The following is a 22,021-nucleotide window of genomic DNA, read 5'->3' on the forward strand; positions in this document are numbered from 1 at the left end:
CCATGTTCCAAGTCACACGAGTGTGTGCCCCTATCTTCAAGATAAAATTTCAAAGTTTCCAGTTTATTCCCGAACCATTTCCAAAGCATCTATTGGGCCCCGTAGGCCCATATTAGGGACTTTATGGTGAAATTTGAGAAGTTTTAATTTTGGAATGCAAATTTATAACTTTATTCGGGTGACGGATACGGGTTAGGGGTGTTACACTGAACATCTGGTTAGGAATTTTCGAATCTTGTAGCTTCTGAAGATCTTGATGAGCCTACTGTTGACACCCTCAGATTATATAATATGGTTAGTATAGAGATTCATTGTTGTAGATAATAAAAGTAGGAAATTATTGATTATAGCTTACTGGGCTTTAGAGCATATGCGCAATTGACTGGTTCATGAGGGAATCAAAGGTCAGTACAGGATTTGGTGGGTTTTATTTAGGGTTATGTTCAGGAAATTGAATCTATCAGTATATCTGCACTACCAGCCAAGCTTATGGTGAAATAATAATAGAGACCTATAGAAAGTGGCATCATAAAAATTAACTTTGATGCATCATTCCAGGCAGAGACTAACAAATCTATATCTGCAATTATTATTAGAAATGATGTTAGATAGGTTATGGGAGCATGTACATAGATTTATCACAATGTTGCAGATGCATTCCTAGTAGAGGCCTAGGCGTGCGAAAGAGCAGTCATTTTTACAACTGAAATGGGGTTTCGGAGAGTAATTCTAGAAGGTGTTTTCAGTCATCAAGAAGATTAAATCAAAGGTAAAAGATAGAACAATCCTCAGACCAATTATCTAGAACATTAGGGAACTTGCGAAGCATTTTGAAGAAATTACTTACCGATTTACTCATAGGGAAGCTAATGAGGCAATGCATGTGCTTGCGACTGAAAGGCGTAGGTTTTAGGGACCTCGATACTGGATGGAAGAGGCATCGAGGATAGTCGATCAAGTTGTAGTTTCAAATTGGAATGCTTGGTTATTAAGAAGACTAGGTAACATATACTAACTTTAAGAAATAGAGAATGGGTATTTTGAACTCCATGAAGGAACTCAAAGTTTCTCCCTAAAGGTTGTCGATTCTTGTATTTGCAGCGAAGCAGGTTCTGAGATGGGGAGATTGCTGCTGGTTTCCAATAACATTTTGGTTCTAGGGTCTAGTTTGGGGTCTATTGAAACTTTTGATTTTATTTGCTCTTTACTTTCTGCTTGGTGTGTCTTTTGTTTTTTATTTTAATTGGTCATTTGTTTCGGTTGTGTGCCTTGGCAAAACAGTTCATAATGAAAACCAAGGTTTAAAAGCAAAAAAAGAAGAAAAAGAAAAAAAATGTTTAATTGATTTTACATTTAGGTGAGGTAAATTTGAATCTTTTCCACCACTTTCCTCTATTTGTATGATTAAAAAAAAGGTTTAATTGAATGTTTTATTCATAATTTCAAAATAAAATAATAGATTTTTAATTAAAAATGATTAATTATGAAAATATTATTGAATTTAAATTATTTAAAAAAAATAGTATTTTTTTACATTTCTATTTACCAAACTAACATTTAAAGAGAAAAAACCAACTTTTTTTTTTATTTAATCAAGGGGGTGTTGCCTGACAGCACCAATCAAATTTTTTTTCTATTTTTTTAGTTTTTTTTGTTAGTTGTTTTGTTAAAAGTTTATCGATGTTGTCAATTTGTCAAGAGACACCAAAAGTTACTGTAAAAAATACTCTATTTTTATAAATAATCTAAATCCAATATTATTTTTGTAATTAAGTTTGTTATATTATTTTTATAAAAAACCAAAATAATAAATATTAATTATAATAAAATATAGGGTAAACTACTAACATAGTCATTTTTGTTTCTCTCAGGTTACATTTTAGTTACTTATATTATTGTGTTGTAACATTTTAGTTATTGAGCGTTAATTGTTGTTAACTGTGTAACGGTAAGATGATGTGACATATTAATTTTTAGGTTAAATTATAAAATTTATACGTTAAAAGAGATGGAGAAGAGAGAAAAATAGAGGGAGAAACGTAAGAGAATGAAAAAAAAAAGAAAAAGAAAAGTTAAAAGATCATAAAAGAATTTTTTTTGCTCAAAACGGAAAAATATGAGGACTAATTGTATAATTTAACCTAAAATTTTTGTTTGAAATGATGATTTAACGTGCTATGTCAGCTTACCGTTACACAGTTAACGACAATTAATGGTTTAGTGACTAAAATATTACAACACGTTAATGTAAATGTTTAAAATGTAACATTTCAAACATAAGTAACTAAAATGTAACTTAAAAAAATAAAAGTGGGCTATTTTGATAGTTTACCTAAAATAAGTTGAGAATGTTTAATATTATGATAAATTGAAAATGATTAGTATTTTTATTTTTATTTTTAGTTGAGGAATGTTAGCTAGTAGTTAGCAGCACGTAGTATTTTCTAAAAATGTGTATATTTAAATTTTAATACAACTAATACATTAATGAAAAAAATTAAAATATAGTTTAAGTAATATTTAATCTATCCCTTTCATCAATAGGAGATTTTCTTAGTTAAACAAATATACATTATTTGTGATTTATATTGTATTTGCATTTTTTTGTAAATTCTTTAAAAAAATTAATTTAGATTTTATTACATTTAATAAAATAAATTTCTTTATAAAAAACCTAATTTAAAATTTACATGTTTTTCTAATGCATCTTAATTAATGTCTAATGACTCTAATTTAAGGTGGATTTAGATGGGCGGTGCATTTAGTTATAGTTAATGTAAAAACAATTGTGGTGGTGAGATTAAATACTATAACAATACTGTAGCATGAGAAAAAATGTAAACTAAATATATCACACTGTACTCATTGCCTATCTAAACTTACCTTTAATATCCAAATTCCATCAACCTATTTGTGTATTTATATGATATTCTTATTATTATCATAATTACATTGAGATTATTATATAATAATTTACAGATTTATAAGTTATCAATTTATTAAATATAATTTATATTTTATATCATATTTATGTCGAATTTTCAAAAAAATATTGATCATAATTTTCACCACACAACTAAGAAGAATCATATTGGCCAGTTGGACCCATAGAATTGTCTAAAGAATCTGCCGTCCTTGGGGTGGGATCCCACCTATCACTCCTTACATTCTCCACGTGGCATTCATCTAACACATTCTCACCTATGCTAGCCCTCCAACTACTCACACACACAATAAAAAACAACCCACCTATCATTCCTTACATTGTCCACGTGGCATTCATCTAAGACACTCCCACCTATGCTAGCCCTCCAACTACTCAGACACACAATAAAAAACAACCCACCTACTTCATATCCTCATCGTCCATTTCCCCTCTAAAATATCTTACGGACGTAACATTTACGCACTGAACTCCCAAAATTACCCTCTCATGTTTTGCCTTGTCCACTCCGTCCTATTTCTATATTTTTTTCCGTTACGACAATATTCATATAAGCAATATATTATATTTTGATACATTAATATTAATAGATGATAAAAAATATAAATGAAAATTAAATGAAATTTTGGTTGTTAAATGTTATTTTTTGAATAATTTTATTATAAATTCTAATAAATATTTTTTTGACATAATATCTAAAATTAGATGTAATTTCTCTTCAACCCATAAATAAGAATATAATATACTTCAACAAATTCAAACTTACGTCCTTCTGTATTGATAACAATATCTATAATAATTAAGTTAAGTCTCAATCGTGATATTGTTTAATGTTTTAAAATTCTTTAAAGTTTGAAATTTGATCATTTATACAATTTATTGATTTTACATAAAAATATAGAACAATAAAATCATTCTTATTTTGTAAAATCATAAGTATAATTATTATTTTTTGATGAATATAATATTTTAATTATTTCTTAGGATATTAATATTGTTTTTTGGAAAAGATATTATCATAAATAAAAATCTTGAATAATAAAAATGTAAAGATATAACACATACTATAAAAAATAAATAAAATATTATAAACTGATTCAGGAATGTTATTATAAATAATAAAAATGTTTGACGTTAATCAAATTAGAAAAATGATCTTATTAGCATTGAATAATCGTATAAAGTTTTCAACGAATAGATAATATCAAGAAGGAGAAAAAAAAATTGGCATAAAGTTAAACCAAAAATAACGGAAAATGACCCAAACTTGGACAGTTACGTTTCCCCTCCATGTCTGAATAAAAAACTGTCTTTCTGTCCTCCTTTGTCATTTCACGTTCTGCTCTGGCCAAGCCAAGCTTCCATCCATTCTTTTTTCCTCCTGCAAACATCTATTCAAAAATTAAATTTCATCTGAAAGAAAGAGTGGGAAAATTTCATCTCAAAATTGAAAAAATATAATTCGTTTGCATTCAAGAAGTTTCGCTGGTTGGATTTTGATATTTCAAGCTAAACAAAAGTTTTTTTTTTTATTTTCTTCACTGCCCCGTAATTGTATGATAAACAAGGCTTCTTTTTAAGGTAAGTTAGAAATCTGAATGAAGCTTTATTTTTAATGGATTGTTTTTCTTTTATTTCCCTTAATTTTTTGATTTTTTCTCACTTTTTTTAATAAAAAATATTACTCTCTCTCTCTCTCTCTATATATATATATATATCTATTTATAGTTTCTGTATCAATAATCTTGATTTTTTTTTTGAAGTCATAAATTTTTAGGGATTTTCTTCTTATAGTTTGATTGGAGGAGCTAAAGGTAAGTGTCTTCATAATTTATCATTAGGTTTTTATTTATTTGATGAGGAAAACCTTTGGAAGTTTTACTGCTATTTCTACATTCTTTTCTTGCTTTTCCCCTTATTTTACATTTTGATTTCTACTTTCTGTTTGTTTCTCGGGATTCAGCTTCTGAGATTTTCTACCTTTCCATTCCTCAAAATAAAAAAATATATATTTCGCTGAAAACTCTGTTAAATCGCTTCTGATTTTCCAGCAAAATCATTTTTTTTAATATAACAGGATGCTCTAGAAAGAGTGTGAACGTTGAGGTTTTTAATTCTGTTTGCTTGAGATTTACGTAAAGAAAAAACAGTAAAGAAGTTCACACGGTTGTACCATTATCTTATTGATTGAATCAATGAAATATGATCTGTTTACTGAGTGGATGTTTATTAAATTCATATTGGCATGAGTTGTAGATATGAGATAATTTTATAAATTTATGTAATACCAATGCTGAATTGATCAAGTTATAGTTATGCTTTTGAGATAGTGATTTGAATACACAATTGGTTTTGTTCAAGGAATTTATTAACATAATTGGTACCATGTTGCTTCCATTTCCAAGATTTTTAATATCTAAAAACTGTTGATTTGATTTTTTTAATGGAATGAAACGAGTAAAGCTGTAGACTAATGTATTAGGAGGATTTTAGTGACATCTCTTAACCATGCAGATATTAATATAGTATTTGCACGTGTAATTCCCACGGAAGCCTAGATTTAGAGATAGGCGACTAGGTATAGGACAAATTGGGAAAAAAGATTCTGGTCATTAAGGCAAATAGGCACAAATCTCAGTAAATCTGAAACATGTTGCAGAAATCCAACGGTTGTTTTAAGCTGTTGCACTGCAAAAAGAAAACAACTTTTCAGTGCATTGTTTGCGTATTCTTTCTTTCTTCTTTCTTTATTATACTGAACTTTTATCATTTTTTTCTGATAGAACAAAACATATCTTTGGAGGTTATATTCCAACATAATTTATTTATATGGGTTTTAATTATTCTTTTGTATTACCTTTGTGTAATTGTATCATGTTGAAAAAGTGGAGTAATTTATATTAGTGAAGTAATGACGAGAAATACTACTAAAGAATAAAGCCATTGCATGACAGTGCACTCATTGGATAGCCACGTGAATATGCAAAGCTCATGAATATGCTGTTTCATATCAGATTTTCACTTTGGTGGTCCCCCCCCCCCAAAAAAAAAACCCCCAATAAGCTCAGCTAACCTTACTTTATTCTTAGACTTCTTTTAGGGTGTGAACAGTGAATGCATAGACCCTAAAGAATCCTATGAATTTATGCAACTCTCAATTTTCAGCATTTTGGTTGTTTTTTTTTAATTAATTTCCGGTTATTGGTACAATTGATTGGGTTGAAGGAGAGAAGGTATTTTGATTTTTAATGTTGTGGGGTCAAATATGGCCAATTGTTAAAAGTTATATGGAACTTTGTTGGAAATTTCAAGTGGTACATGGACCACAATGGGGGGCTATTGTCAAGTTTCAACTTTGCTCATTTGGAATTAGAATATTATGCATGTTGTTTACCTCCTGTATGCTATAAAAATACAGCACATCTCGATTTAGATTTGTGCTCATATAGGAACTTTTGTATGGTATGTTTACATAATCTTCTAATTTCTTTTACTTTTTTTCGATTTATTGCTTTCGGTCTCGGATTTGGTTCTCTCTCTTTCTTACCAAAAAGCTTTTCATGATAAATAATTTTTATTTTCTTGGAAATCTCTTGGACATTTTCTAATTCTTCCATGTGGTGTGAACTGACATGTTGTATATACAAATGAAGTTCTCAATTCTTCAAAGGGTATTTCCAGGAAAATTAAATGAAAGATGTAGACAAATTTCTTACCAAAACAGGATAGATTTCCCTATAAAACATTAGAAAAATCAGCTGCTTTGCATTAATTTATTTCCTCACTGTCTCCTTGGGGTTGAATATCTGTATTTCTTTATCTTGGGGGGGGGGGAGACAAGTGGGTTGTTTGTTATGTAAAGTTTATTGAATTATAGATTATAGACTATTAGTGTGCATATTTTGACCCCATATGAACTGTGCAACAGCTATAGGAAATGAATATGAGGCCTGTTTGTGTGTTCTCCTCCACCGCTTGCATATACATTGAATTTTATGCTCCAAATGAAGGTTTCAATTTCGTAGTGTTGGAAAGACAAGCTTTTTGAACTTTGTGACCGTTAAAAAAACATGTCTTTGGAGCATGCCATTGATTGATATTCTGTCCATTTTGCTCTTCTTGTTCCTCTCTCTCTCTTTCTCTATTTGTCTTTCCCGCGTCGTTCAACAGTGTACTGAAAAAGGTAAAAGAGCTAACAAAAAGAAAATTCCATTCTCGATTTAAAGCATTTTGCTTTTTTTCTTCTTTTCAGTCAACACACTTAATTGCCTCCCCACCTCTCCTTTTTTGTTTGCTTTTAATTGGTGTGTGTTAAAAAAGTTGATTGAAGAAATTCTGTTCTAGACTCATAGTTTTTCTGTCGTTGTCATTTGTGATACTTTGCAGATGGAAGCGGTTAAGCCATCGGCTGTTACTCCGTCAAAGAGTAAATGGATTCGATCTTTATCAAAAGTTCTTCACCTGCACACGGCTACTGCTGGGATTGTGCCTGATGATGGGGTTCAAAAGGTTAAGTCTAAAGACGCCGAAGAATGGAATGACAGTAAGACCGCCAAGAGATTATCTAAGAAATTCGACAGTTTACATGACGAAGAGCTCGAAAGAAAGGTGGCTTTGGAAGCTCTTATTGCGAAAATATTTGCTACCGTTTCGGCTATTAAGGCAGGATATGCTCAGCTGCAGCATGCTCAGTCACCGTACGACGCTGAGGGGATTCAAGCTGCTGATCAATTGATAGTAACGGACTTGAAGAAGTTATCTGAATTGAAGCAGTGTTTTCTGAAGAAGCAGTATGATCCTTCTCCCGAACATACAATGATTTTAGCTGATATTCAAGAACAGAAAAGTCTTTCCAAGACATTTGAGATTATGGGAAAGAAATTGGAATCTCAGCTGAAACTCAAAGAGTCTGAGATCATTTTTCTTCGAGAGAAGTTGGACGAATCCAATAAACATAACCGGTTGTTGGGGAAGAGATTGAATCAAAGTGGTCAGTTATTTGTGCTCGACAACCTTCAGCTATCAAGTTTAACTCCTAGCAATTTTAGTACCGTTCTTGGGCAGACTGTGAAGTCCATTAGAAGTTTCGTCAGGCTGATGCTCGATGAAATGAAGTCCGCTGACTGGGATATCAATGCGGCCGCTAGTTCGATAGAACAAGGCGTGGTCTATTGGAAAGCAGACGACAAATGTTTTACATTCGAGTCCTTCATTTGCAGGGAAATGTTCAAGGCCTTCCACCATCCTTATTTCTCTCTTTACGGAAACTCTATATCTGAAGGGAAGAGACGTCCACAAGTCTTCATCGATAGATTTATGGAAATGAAATCCGTGAAAGTCGGGGAATATCTAGCCGTGAAACCCAAGTCAACATTTGCAAAATTTTGTCGAACCAAGTACTTGCAAGTTGTTCATCCTAGGATGGAATCATCCTTTTTTGGCAATTTGAGCAATAGGGACATGGTGAACTCCTATCAATTCCCAGACACTATGTTTTTCGCCTTATTCACGGAAATGGCGAAGCGGGTGTGGCTTCTGCATTGCTTGGCCTTTGCTTTCGAGCCAGAGGCATCGATCTTCCAAATAAGCAAAGGGTGTAGATTTTCTGAAGTATACATGGAAAGTGTAGCTGAGGAAGCATTCCTTTCGTCGGAATCAGAACCACGGGTGGCTTTCACGGTTGTTCCGGGATTCAGGATCCATAAAACTGTAATACAGGCCCAGGTCTATCTGTCTCAGTTGAAGACAAGGTAGCAGTGTTAGTCACAGGGAATATTTGTGAGCTAAGTTTGGACCCACAACATAGTTAGAGCTGAACTGGATGCCATTTTCTTGATTCTTATTCTAGTAAATTAGATGAGGAAAATGGGAATGCCTGGTTGCTGTAGGTGTTGTGGGGACTTGAAACATGGTTACCTGGGCAATTTGTCTCCTTGTTTAGTGGCCTTAAAAGGCTCATTCACTGGTAATTTCTTTGTAAGGCACATCCCTCAATTTTGTCAATATTAGGCCAATGATGTTTTAGCTGTTTTGCGTTATTGCCTCATTTGATACGTTTCTATATATGTATATAATTATAGGTTGGAAAGTTTCAATTTTCATCATGTATGTATGTATGTATGTAAGGTACAGCCTTGGATGTCATTCATTGACTCGTGTTTTCATATCAGGTTGGTATTATGTTATTGATAAAACTATAAGAGAGCTAAAATGTAAAAACCAAATCATGAGTATTGACTTTCGCCAAGAGGTCATTTTGAAGGAATTATTGTTTTGTTTCGGAGTAAATTTACTTTTGGTACACCCTACCATGGTTAATGGATTGTTGAAGCTTTTTAGCAAAAAGCCCTTCTTCTGTTGTGTCTTGGAACTGCAAGCTTTGAAGAAATAAAAAAGCCCTTTTGGATATCATCAAAAATGTGTTTTGGTTTGCAAATTAACTTTGGATGGCAGTGGCACCCATTAAAAATAATAATATTATGATAGTTGTCTGGGATTCCATCTGGGTTCCGGTCTTGAAATGACAAAAATATTGGCCAAGGATCCCATTGTATTAATTAGGCTGATAAATCCCCACCTCATTGGAAATGAGTGGTTAATTTTCTAAAGAAAGTTTTTAGTGAGAAGATTAGTCACTACTTAAGATGATCAATAATAAAAATAAATAAATTAACATAAATATATTAAAAAATTCTACATCAAAGTTATTGAATATAAAAATTCATTTAATAAATAGATAAATAATTTCAACAATTGAATATAAAATTTGAAAATAAAAAGAATACTAATTAATAAGGATATAGTTATGCTTTTATTTAAAATTCATTTAATGAAAATATTTAGAGGTAAGTAGATAGTTTAAAAAATATAAGCTAAATTGAATATAAATTAATTTTAGTTTAATACTTATTTCTAATTAATATCATACATTTTCTAACATTACATTTTAATCCTTTAAATAAAATTAACAAATAGTAATAGTAATGTCAGGTTTATAGTTTTTTTTTCAACTAGATTTATTATTTATGGTATGATGGGTTAGAATTTTAAGATTTATGATTTTAAAGAAATTGGTAGATTCAAATTTACGGGTTAAAGAGTATGGATTTAGGGTTTTAGAATTTTATAAAAAGGATAGATTAAATTTATTAATTTTAGAGTTAAAAATATATTATTAATTCTCTTTAAAAAAATATGATGTGGCATGGTGTCTAAAGAATATTTTTTAAACATCATACTAATCTCATAATATAAATATAAAATATTTGTAAATAGGAATTATGGAAACAAAATAAATAAGACAAAAGAAAGCATGAATGGTTCGTATGGAGCTGACGGTGGTGGGGGCTTTGTAACAAAAGATGAGATCAAAATTTTGAATCACATTAGATTTCCAGGCTTTGAAAAGGACTCTTTACAATGGGACAGTTGTGTGTATGGCTTTAATATTTGCAAAAGCATTCAATAGGGGAGACATCAATGTACGTCTTTCTTTCTTAATAAATTGTGGTCCTTTTTTTTTAAACAAAGAAATCACCATCAGCCAAATGCTTTTATTTTTGATTTAGTCCTTAAATTATTATTTTATACATACTTATTCTAAACAAGGGTTAAAATGGATGATATTATCTATCATGTATACATTGAATATTTTCGGGTAAAGTGGATCGAAGTGAGAAAATAAATATAATAGGTAAATGGGTGGGTGTTTGACTCTACTCTTTTTATTTTTCCTAAAGCATTTAAGTTTAATATTTATATCTAACGTATCCTTCATTTGTTTTGAACATATATTCACCGACTCTGATAATAGAATATGCTCCAAATGGGTCATACTTTTGATTCAATGTACGGTTCTACACTGCACATTATAGAAAGCAATGTCGGTTGCGTGTGGGGCTTTTCAGATAAGCAGCACCAAAATCATCAGTGCTCCAAGTTCATTGTTAACAGGAAACCTGAAGCCTACAGTAAACTGGGTAGCTTAAAGTTACAACAAGGGGAATCCATCTGCAATTATAATTAATCCTTCTGCAAACATAATTTCTGGTAGTACAGGAAGCTTTCAACTTCCCTTTTTATCTGATACACATGGTAGCATAAAGTTCATTGTTCTAGGGGAATATTCAGTGCTGATATTACCAAATTGAAAGCTGAAGCCTGTGTTTTCCGGATTTGAGTATATGCTTAAATGTCATGAAAACATATGTAGAGGCTTACACAGTTCGTATTAACTGATAACCAAACCATTCTGTAATATAAAATGATAATGATGAGTCCCCGTCCCCAATATTACAAAATGTTTACTCGAAATTAGGGTGAGTTTTGGTTACAAGTATGCTAAAAAAAACCCTACAAAAGCAAATGAAAAGGCATAAAATCTGTAAATTAAGAGACAAGATAGCATGTAGTTTCAACTAAGAATATTATTCGGTTAAGTGTTAGAATTAATAACAGAGTTTAAGGACTAAGTTGAGGAAGGTAGTAAAGTGTCAAGCCAAATTTGGAAGGAATAAATAGAAAACATGGAAATTTTTAAGGACTGAAGTAGCTATTTAACCATGACCTTAATTAGCAAATAAACCACTCTTATTAAGCTTAGGGGAGAACCATGACAAAAGCCACGGATTTACACTAACATTTCTACCATTTATTCATAGCCTTTGGATCGATTATATTAGATTGATTAAGGATTAAAATTTTAGTTAAAATTAGCTTATTTATTTCTCTCTCCCACCGAACATAAAAAGGAAGAACAAGTGGGATTCTCCATCTCTTTCCCAAGGCAATAAACAAAAAAAAAAAATGAAGACTCTATATCATCGTGAGCTTTAATGCTTAATTAAGGGCGAATTTGTTAGCTTTGAAGGTAGATTTTGTCATCAAAATTATGAGTGATTGAAGCCCATCAAGTAGAGAGTAAAATGGTGGTGTTTGAAGCGAGATAGAACAAGGAATGAGGTTAAGTTTCGGTGAAGCTAAGAGGTAAGAAAAGCTTTGCATTATTATTTGTTCTTAGATTGGGATTATGATAGAAGTAAGTTTAGAATGTGGTAGGTTGACTAGAAGACATGTCACAATAGGATTTTCTTAAAAGGATGTTTATAACACCATTGTTGAGTGCTTGAGAAGCTTTAGAGAAAATGAAAAGAATTTGGGGTTCAGATAAGTTTTTGGAAAGCTTAAAGTCCCTAGATTATAATTCTAAAGTCGGAATTGAATTCGAATTATGTGAAATTAAGACCTTAGAAGATTAAATGTTAAATAGACTATGTATTCAATTAGCCATTAAATGGTTATGGAAGTTGAGAAAACATTTTTGATTATGTGCTTGCATGTTAAGAGTGGATAAAGAGTGGATAAGGCATCGGAGAAAACATTCACCATTTTTGCTTGCCATTGAAGAGCAACCTGTCATACGTATCCATTATTACTTGTTGGAAGTTAAATGGACACTTAAAACCAAAATAATCTTATTACTCGAGAAAAATAACTTACAAAATAACACAATAATTTTCTTGATCATTTACTAGCTACGGCTAGTATTGCTCTCAACTCCACCCACACCCATTTTTTCTACTTTCTTCTCTTGTTTCTGCTCCCTTATGAATCATGCTACACCAACATGAGGTCTATTTATAACCTTAAAAAAACTGATTAAAATACTAGTAACAAGCTTATGAAGCTTCCAGCAATTCTATGCTTATCCATACATGATAAGCTCCATCGTTTCACTTTTTTATTCTTATCCATTTGTTTGAATATTCAAGAACATTATGAACTTTCAAACCATGCTTAGCCGAGCTTGTAAGTCAGGTTGGCTTTAATATTCTCCCTTAAATCGAGCTTTTCATTCCAAGCTTTTTTTTTTTTTAAGTTTGTGGAATATTTCCGCTTTCAATGGCTTCATAAAAATGTCTGTCAGTTTGATCTTTTGTTTTACAATAGACTATCTCTACATTTTTATTCTTTACCTGCTCTTGAATAAAATGATACTTTGTATCGACGTGCTTGCTTGACTATAGGACACTGAATTTTTTGCAAGAGATATTTTAGACTTTCTATCAACATAAATTGTAATTGGACCTTCGTGTATAAGAGATAATTTGCCAAAAATATTCCCCTGAGAAGTGCACTGCAATGAATATGTACTCTACTTCATAGGTAGAGATGGCTACTATTTGTTATTTCTTTGATGAACATGAAAATAATGCAAAGTCAATATGGAAAAAATATTTGAACATGCTTTTGCGATTTTTCAAGTCACCACCATGATCATTGTCTAAACTAATTTTGAACTTTGAGTGTGTATATAACATAAACAATGACTTGTACCTTTGATATATCTCAATTTTTTTTTTACTGCAACCAAGTGATTTTGTTTTGGCTTCTCCATGAATCAACTTACTAATCCCATTGCGTACATTATGTTTGATTGCGTACATTATGTTTGATTGTGTGACAATCAAATATCTTAAACTCCAAATGATGCTTTTAAACAAAGTTGGATTTACTGACGTCATTGAATCAACACTTTATTTCATGTCTGATTCTACTGATGTGGCTATCGACTTGCAATATTTCATTTTGAATTTGTTTAAAATTTTCTTTGCATACTTCTTTTAAGTGCTAAATATTCCATCTTTCATTTATTTTACCTCAATTCCAAAAGAGTATGACATCTCACCAATATTTTTCATTTCAAATTCTTTAGTTTAACTTTTTTAAAATCATTAAACATACCTGGATTGTTTTTGTTGACACCATTTTTTGATGAAAAACGGGTCGACTTGGGTTTTGGAAAATGAAAACAAAAATGGGAGTCGCCACCAATCCTTTTTTATGAGGTGTGATTGGATTACCTCGAAAAATGGTTGTTTTTAATAAACGGTTTAATTTTATTAAAACAACGGTTTTGGTCCACGAAATTTAGAAAACGGGTTCGGGAGTCGGTTACGCACGAGGAAGGATTAGCACCCTCGATACGCCCAAAATTGGTACCTTAGTTGATTACTTAATGTCTTAATGTCGAAAAGCTGAAAACTTTAAAGAAATTTAAAAAAATACGATCCTTGTATTAAAAAGTTGAAAATTTTGGAAAAAGTGGCATATTTCACGTTAATAAAGAAAAGACATCATATCCAGTAAGTTAGGATACAACGTCTCGAATTCTCGATACTGGAGTGAATGCTAAAATGTTACCCCTTTTCAAAAAATGTTTTATTATCTCGGGTTTAGAAAATAAATCTTGCCCAGTAAGTTAGGGCACGATCTTTTCTTAACTTCCGAGATCATTTAAAAAAACTTCGAGTTTGAAAAGATTCGTGTATTTAGATTTATTGAGAAAGTCGAAACCCAGTAAGTTAGGGCACTATTTCCTCAAATCCAAACACGAAATGTCATTTTAAAAATTAAATTTTGTTACATCGAGCAAAATAAAACACGAAATCATAGTAAAAGCAAATTACATTTTTTATGCATGGCAAAATCATAATGAATATAAAAGTATAGAATGATACGAGCAATAGCAATCAATATAAACGGTCAAACTTACGACATATAAAATAACAAAATATAAAAACGAATTCATTCAAAATAAATAATGAAAATGAAATAAATAAAGAGTAAATACAATAAAAAAACAAAGAGATATATATGTATATATAGGTATATAGATAGTTTTAAGCTATAAAAATATGTGTATATATGAGTCATAAAATATTTAAAGAACATATATAGAACACGTATTTAAAAATATGAAGAATATGTAAGTGTATATATATATTTATGAAAACAAGATATGTATATAGATATATAGATATGTATATAAATTAAAATATAAAGGTATAAATATCTATTTATAAAAATAAAAACACATACATGGATATGTATAATAATATGAAAATACATATGTAGGTATAAGTAAAATATATATGTAAAAAAGGAAAAATAATATATATATATAAATATGCACGTTTATATAATATATATATATATATGAATAGGTATATAAATATTCGTGAAAGAAAAGTATAAGAGAAATAACAGTAATATTAATACTAACGATAATAGTAATAATAATAACCATAATAATAATAGTAAACTAATAATAATATTTAAAATAATAATAATAATAATAACATAAAATTGCTAAAATATGGGCTATATTGAAATAAAACAAAAATATAGGGCGAAATTGAAAGAAAAATAAAATAAAAGGGACTAAATCAAAATAAAAAAAGAAACTGGGCGAATTCAAAATGAAAGGGACTAAATCGAAGTAAAAATAAAAATACTGAGCGAATTTCAAATAAAAAAGGACTGAAAAGACTAAATTGTGACACGCGCGGAAAGAGGGGGACCAAAATGGAAATAATCCCCACCCTCCAAAACACTGCATTTCAAAGTGGACCAGATTGTGAATGAAAATAAAATATAGGCCGAATTTTAAAAAAAGGAAAGAACTTGATTGCAAAATTATTTAAAAGCGGAAGGCCTGAAAACGCAATTATCCCTTCCGTCGAAAACACGCGGATCCTTCAGGCGGGTCGGGTCGGTTTTCGGGCCGGCCTTAAAACGGCGCCGTTTTGGTACCTAAGAGGCTTGCCCAAAACGACGTCGTTTTGGGGGGCCTATAAAAGTCAAGGTTTCCCCAAAAAAAAATCATTTTCAGCTTTCATTAAAAAAAAACTCTTCTTCTCAAAAATATCCTCTCCCCTTCTCCATCACTGCCAAGAATCCGACGAACTTGGCCACCACGTCGCCGCCGCTCCGTCGTCGCGCCGGCCACCGTACACGGTGGCCGGAAAATTCAAAAAAGGTATTATTTTTTATTTTAAAATCTATATATTATATTTATATATGTTTTTAAAATAAAAGAAAAATAAAAATAAGAATAAAGAATCAAACAGTTTCGGATGGAAGAAAAATAAAGAGAAAAATATAAATAAAAGAAAATAGAGTTTATACCAAAAGAAAAATTTCTTGAATCCGTTTTCTTTGCCCTTTTTATTTCTTGAAATAGTGAAAGAGGGGCCGAACCCTTTTTACAGTCAATAAACATGGCTTTTATAGCCAACATTACATGCCTTTTCTTTTCATTTTGGTTGCTGTTCTTTGCGTGTTTTGCAGGTGTTTTGATGGGAGTGGTTAGTGGTGGTTGCGGCGGTGGCAGGGAGTTGGTGCACTAGGGTTTCAGTCTCTGAAACCCTATTCTGATGTGGGCTTGTCCATTGGGCTCGGGTATTGGGGCTTAGTGTTTGGGCCCCGGGTTTTAATGGGTTTGTTGGGTAAAATGGCCTGTAACAGCTGCCCCTCTTTGCTCGTTGTCGTGTAACGAGAACAGAGCAAAGACCAAGAAATGCCAATTTTGCCCGGTCTTGCCGAATCTTGACTTCTTCTAGTGCTTCTTTTCTTCAAATAGCCTCCTTCCAGTCCACTATGTCTTGTTGCTTCTATCCACTCCACTGCACTTCAGAGTGTTCTGACTTACAGCTTCAATCTTCTTCGCAACAACTTTAAGAGGACGATATTTGTGGTTTTAGTCTGCTCCACTGCTACGTCAGGGAGATAAGACTTGATGCGATCTGCTCTACTGCAACCTCAGAGAGATAAGATCCTTTATTTTAACCCACTCCACTGTAACTTCAGGGAGATAGGATAGTGTCTTCGATCTGCTCCGCTGTAATCTCGGGGAGATAAGATCTCTGGCTTCAATCTGCTCCACTGTAACTTCAGGGGGACAAGATCTGTAATTTCCAATTTATTCCACTACAGGTCAGGGATATAGAACTTGTGGTTTGAATCCGCTTCCTTACACTTGAAGATAAGATTTGCTGTCTTTGATCTGCTCCGCTACGGCTTAGGGAGACAAAATCTGTAACCTTTAACCAGCTCCAATGCAACCGATGGAGGCAAGGCTTTGTTTTTGATCTGCTTTGCTGTTAATGCAGGAAGGCAAGATCTGCTTCTTTAACTAGCTCCACTGCAATCGATGGATGCAAGGCTTTGTTTTCGATCTGCTTCGCTGTTAATGTAGGAAGGCAAGATCTGCTTCTTTAACCAGCTCCACTACAACCGAGAGAGGCAAGGTTTGTGTCTTCGACCTGCTTCACTGTCAGTACAAGAAGGCAAGATCTGCTTCTTTAACTAGCTCCACTGCAATCGATGGATGCAAGGCTTTGTTTTCGATCTGCTTCGCTGTTAATGTAGGAAGGCAAGATCTGCTTCTTTAACCAGCTCCACTACAACCGAGAGAGGCAAGGTTTGTGTCTTCGACCTGCTTCACTGTCAGTACAAGAAGGCAAGATCTGCTTCTTTAACTAGCTCCACTGCAATCGATGGATGCAAGGCTTTGTTTTCGATCTGCTTCGCTGTTAATGTAGGAAGGCAAGATCTTTTGTCTTCAACCAGCTCTATCACCACCGAAAGAGGCAAGGTTTGTGTCTTCGATCTGCTTCGCTGTCAATGCAGAAAGGCAAGATCCTTTGTCTTCAACCAGCTCCATCACAACCGAAAGAGGCAAGGTTTGTGTCTTCGATCTGCTTCGCTGTTAATGTAGGAAGGCAAGATCTTTTGTCTTCAACCAGCTCTATCACAACCGAAAGAGGCAAGGTTTGTGTCTTCGATCTGCTTCGCTGTTAATGTAGGAAGGCAAGATCTTTAACTTCATTGATCTGTCCCTTGGGGAACATGACCTGTATGTTCTATTTTATGAACCTAATTGTGCCTAGTGATTAGGATGACATAATCAGAATGAATCAAATGCTCCTAACTAGATATGTATGAATGACATTTGAGTGAATGCAAAATGTCATGAAGATGATTCCTTAATGCTTAGGTTAACATCACGTAAAAACTTATTAAGGTTTTATCATTGACGTACTACAACGCCTTTTTTGCTCGTCTGGTATATCCAAAGAAACACTTAATCTGGTTGCCCCCCACTGTAAACCCTAAAGTTTAATCCATTAGGGCACAAAATTTGTACCATCATTCTCCCTCTACAATCCAAGGGTAGAAATATGGTTTTTCCTCAATCCTCTTTTATCACAATTTAAGGATATAGGATCTTAATCTTTCTGGTCCCCCCTTACACCATTTCCAGGGTGTCGTTTCAAAGACTCATGCACAAATGAAGGCTCTCTTCTCTGAGGTAACCTCTTCCTATTGCCTAGTGATCATTGCTTGCTTGTTTATTTAAGCTTTTTCATTGACACGACATCTTGTCCTTTTGTTCAATCAATGCATTTGTCAACAAAATCCAAAGAGAAAGTCCAAACTTAGACTCTTCCTTCTCAAATTTCCAACCTTCAAATTTGGCATGTTCTAAACAATAGTCCTGTTTCAGGTTCCTGTATTATTTAGAAACTTTTCAGAGTAATATGCAAAACTTCCTTTGTGAAAGTTTTATTAGTCCATTAATCATTATTCCAATGCTTGCAAAAAAAAAAGTCATAACAATGGATAAGAATAAAGTTGGTTCTGAGCATAGCTCGAAAGAACAAATTATCGAAAATAGTGAAGAAGGACAACAAAAGAATTAATTGGGAATGTATATCTTGGAAAGAAAAAAAAAGTATTCCAAGAACAACAAATAACATGAGAATTGGGTGCCCCAGATATCGCAGCTTGAACTTCTCTATACAAACTTTCTGAAGACCCTTTTGAGTTGGACATGCGTTTAGGAGATCTACAATGCTCTGTCGATGCCCTCAAGATGTCGCCTATCCTTTCCTGTTGATTCAGGCATGGCAAGATCAACACATGCCTCAATATGAACAAAACTTGAGCAGCTTATATCACCTCATGCCCCATTTTGATCAGTATTTGAGCCGCCCCTTTCGGGTTTTCAACTCAAATCCCCTTTGGCCTAAGGTGCCCTTTGCGGGTTTTCCCCTTAGCCTCTCCATTTCTACTTTTCATTTTTCATTTTTTCATCTTCTTCTTCTTTTTTTTTTTAATCAAAGTGCCATTTTGCAGGTTTTCACCTTGGTCCTTCCTTCTCCTTTAAACGAAGTGTTTCTGGATCCGAGTTTATAGGATTAGCAATCTCACTCAGGATCAGTACTCTTCTAGAAATGGTCTTCTTTACAACATAGGGACTTTCCTAGTTTGGCATTCATTTCCCTTTAGAATCCTTTCGTTAAGGAAGAATCGTTTTCAACATCCAGCCCTCTTGTGGAATTCTCTGAGACGAGCATGTTTATTATGGGCTCATATTATTTATTTATGGTACATCTGACCCTGATGAATAGCTTTTAACCCTTTTCCTAGGGCCAACTAATCACATTGCGATTGGATCCCTTCAACAAGCAACGAGGGGATTTTAATAGGTAGAACTACCTCAATCCTGTAAACCAAAAAGAGAAGTATTGCCCCAATACCGATGTTCGACAAACAATGAGGGTAAATGGTAATTTCTCACATCGATCCTCGTAAGTCTCCGTCATTTTCCTTCAATTTTTGATGTTCAACTCTAGGAACTTCAGTGACGAATCGTGGTGTCCACTTCTGAGCTAATTTGAGACTTCAGCTATCGTGCTATTGTTTAACCTCAATGCATTCTCCAATACTCTCTTCTCTGAAATTCTGTATCGGTATACGATGCCTTTAGCTCATGAAGTAGCCTCTCAAAATGAAACAATGCCCATTAGAAGTCTTCGATAATGGTGATGTCCATGCCCCATTGTGCTCAAAATTTGAGTCGTCCTTTTTCGGGTTTTCAACTCAGATCCACCTTTGGTCAAAGCGCCCTTTGCGGGTTTTCGCCTTGGCCTCTCCTTTTTCTTTTTTTCTATTTTGACTTTGATTTTTTGATTTTTTTGATTTTTTGAATTCATGAGATTAGGCAAGTTCTGGTCATGCTTTTCGACCAGAATCAATGTTATTCTAAAGTCTTCCACATAAGATCTTCCACTTTCATCTTGTATGTGAGAAACCTTCTTTGGTACCAGATTTCTTTCATAGAGCCCTTTTGGGACGCAACTACGACAGAAAAATTTGGATCTTCCTCTTTAATCAGGATAAAATCCAACAACATCTTGAAGGGATGGAAACTCAACTTCAAATGGGTAAAGCTATGCTGACTCAACGAGAGAGGCATTGTCCCGGCAAAGAATTGCATCGTTCGCACTGTAAATTTCTGACATCGTGCTGTTGTGCAGGTTTTATTATAAGAATCGAGGCATACCCTGGTATGATCATACAAAGACATCTTTGAATTTTTCGTCTCTGTAGGCAGGTCAATTCTAGTCTTCATCAAGCTCACAATTTCTAATGATTCACTGAGAGGTAGGATCTGTTTATCCTTTTGTTCTACCATCCTCAACAAGTTTGGAGATAAGCTACGATCTGTGTCATTTTCAAAGTCGTGAGATCCCTCTAAACACATGTCTCGCTCAAAAGGAGATTCTAAGTCCGTAGCAGTGCCATTCATGTCGTTGATATCCAGGGACCTATTGTAGGTACAAAATAATATATAAAGAATGTATGAATTTAAGAATAATTATCTGCACAGTGTGATTATGAATGAAAGAATGATTTGGATGGAAGAATAAAAGAATAATCAATGAAAAAAATATTAGTTCAAAAGATCGCAAAGATGCATTCCATTAAAATAATGACGTTCAGACATAAGCCTTTTTCACAAAAGACTTCTTGTTGCTCTAGGCTGAAAGCAACAAGTGTGTTTTGAATATTACTCTGAGTAAGCTCTAAATACTACAAAGGTTTCTTTAGAACACTCCCAGGTTTATAAGGGCGAACACCTAATAAGATCCCTTTTCAATTATGCCTTCATATATGTGAAAACTTCCCCACACTTTCTCATATATTGCGTTCACCCCATTGTTAATCATGATTGGGTGGCGAATTTTCTGCATTAGATGAATCACCAAACTTGACGACACCCATATTGATGAGCTTTTCAACCAGTTTCTTGAAGGCTATGCAGTTCTCTATGGAATGCCCCGTATTTCCCGCATGATATTCGCAATGTGCATTCGCATCGTGCCATTTGGGGTACGGTGGCTGTGGAGGTTTCGTGTAGAGAGGGGCGACAATACGTGCGTTGAATAAGCTTTGATACAACTCCTTATATGACATCGGAATTGGCGTGCATTGAAGGTTCTCAGTGCCTTGCTTCACATACGATTCTTGTCTAGATGAACCTTGCTGACTAGTAATCACCTTTCTTGGCTGTGTAATCGATTTGTTGCAGGTGTTCACATTGCTCACATCATTTTCCTTCTTCTTTAAGTCTGACCTTCTATTATTCTCCCCAGCATCAATCTTTCCACTTCTCACGGCACTTTCAATCATTTCACCGCTCATGACTATGTCTAAAAAACTCATCGAAGCACTTCCCAACATGTGAGTGATGAATGGGGCCTTCAATGTGTTGATGAAGAGCATCGTCATTTCTTTCTCTAGGAGTGGCGGCTGAACTTGGATAGCGACCTCCCTCCACCTTTGTGCGTATTGCCTAAAACTTTCATTAGGCTTTTTCTCCATATTTTGAAGGGTAATTCTGTCAAGGACCATATCAGCTATATGACTGTATTGTTTCATAAAGGCTTGTGCTAAATCCCTCCAAGAGCTAATCTGGATACGCGTCAATTGATTGTACCACTTAGACGCTGCCCCTGTGAGGCTATCTTGAAAGCAGTGTATGAGCAGTTGGTCGTTGTTGACGTATCCGGCCATACGCCTACAGAACATAGTAATATGAGCTTCTGGGCAGCTGGTCCCATTATATTTCTCGAATTCCGGCATCTTAAATTTGTAAGGAAGCACCAAATCCGGAACTAAACTCAGATCTTTCGCATCTATTCCACGATAGCCGTCGATACTTTCTATCGCCCTAAACTTCTCTTCAATCCATTTCCATTTCTCCTCAAACTGCTTTGGTAACTCCTCCTTCATCTTGTCTTTCTCCGCTACTTCATCGAAGTCCGGGACAACCAGATTATCGTCAGGACTAGAACCAGATCTGCCCTGAAGGTTCTTCGGTATTGAGGCGTCACCTTGAAAGTGCTGAGGCCTAATCGAAACAGAAGATCTTCGTGGATGTGGTTC

The 22,021-nt window shown here is 33.6% G+C and overlaps 1 protein-coding gene across 4 annotated transcripts; it reads left to right on the top strand.

The window, feature by feature from the left end:
* The first annotated feature begins 4,218 nt into the window (after positions 1-4,218).
* On the top strand, positions 4,219-8,968 carry LOC107895315 (protein GRAVITROPIC IN THE LIGHT 1). 4 transcript variants are annotated; one of them, XM_041085377.1, is made up of 3 exons: positions 4,268-4,525; positions 4,708-4,758; positions 7,331-8,968. In XM_041085377.1, the coding sequence occupies exon 3, from the start codon at positions 7,331-7,333 to the stop codon at positions 8,696-8,698; it is 1,368 nt and encodes a 455-aa protein (XP_040941311.1). In that variant the 5' UTR covers positions 4,268-4,525; positions 4,708-4,758; the 3' UTR covers positions 8,699-8,968. The 4 variants fall into 4 exon arrangements, with proteins under 4 accessions (XP_016676113.2, XP_040941311.1, XP_016676112.2 ...); XM_016820624.2 differs by lacking the exon at positions 4,708-4,758 and having other exon boundaries at positions 4,219-4,525; XM_016820623.2 differs by lacking the exons at positions 4,268-4,525; positions 4,708-4,758 and adding an exon at positions 4,783-6,406.
* The last annotated feature ends 13,053 nt before the right edge of the window (positions 8,969-22,021 follow it).

The sequence above is a fragment of the Gossypium hirsutum genome, chromosome A13, assembly GCF_007990345.1.
Source record: "Gossypium hirsutum isolate 1008001.06 chromosome A13, Gossypium_hirsutum_v2.1, whole genome shotgun sequence".
In the NCBI taxonomy this organism is placed as follows: domain Eukaryota; kingdom Viridiplantae; phylum Streptophyta; class Magnoliopsida; order Malvales; family Malvaceae; genus Gossypium; species Gossypium hirsutum.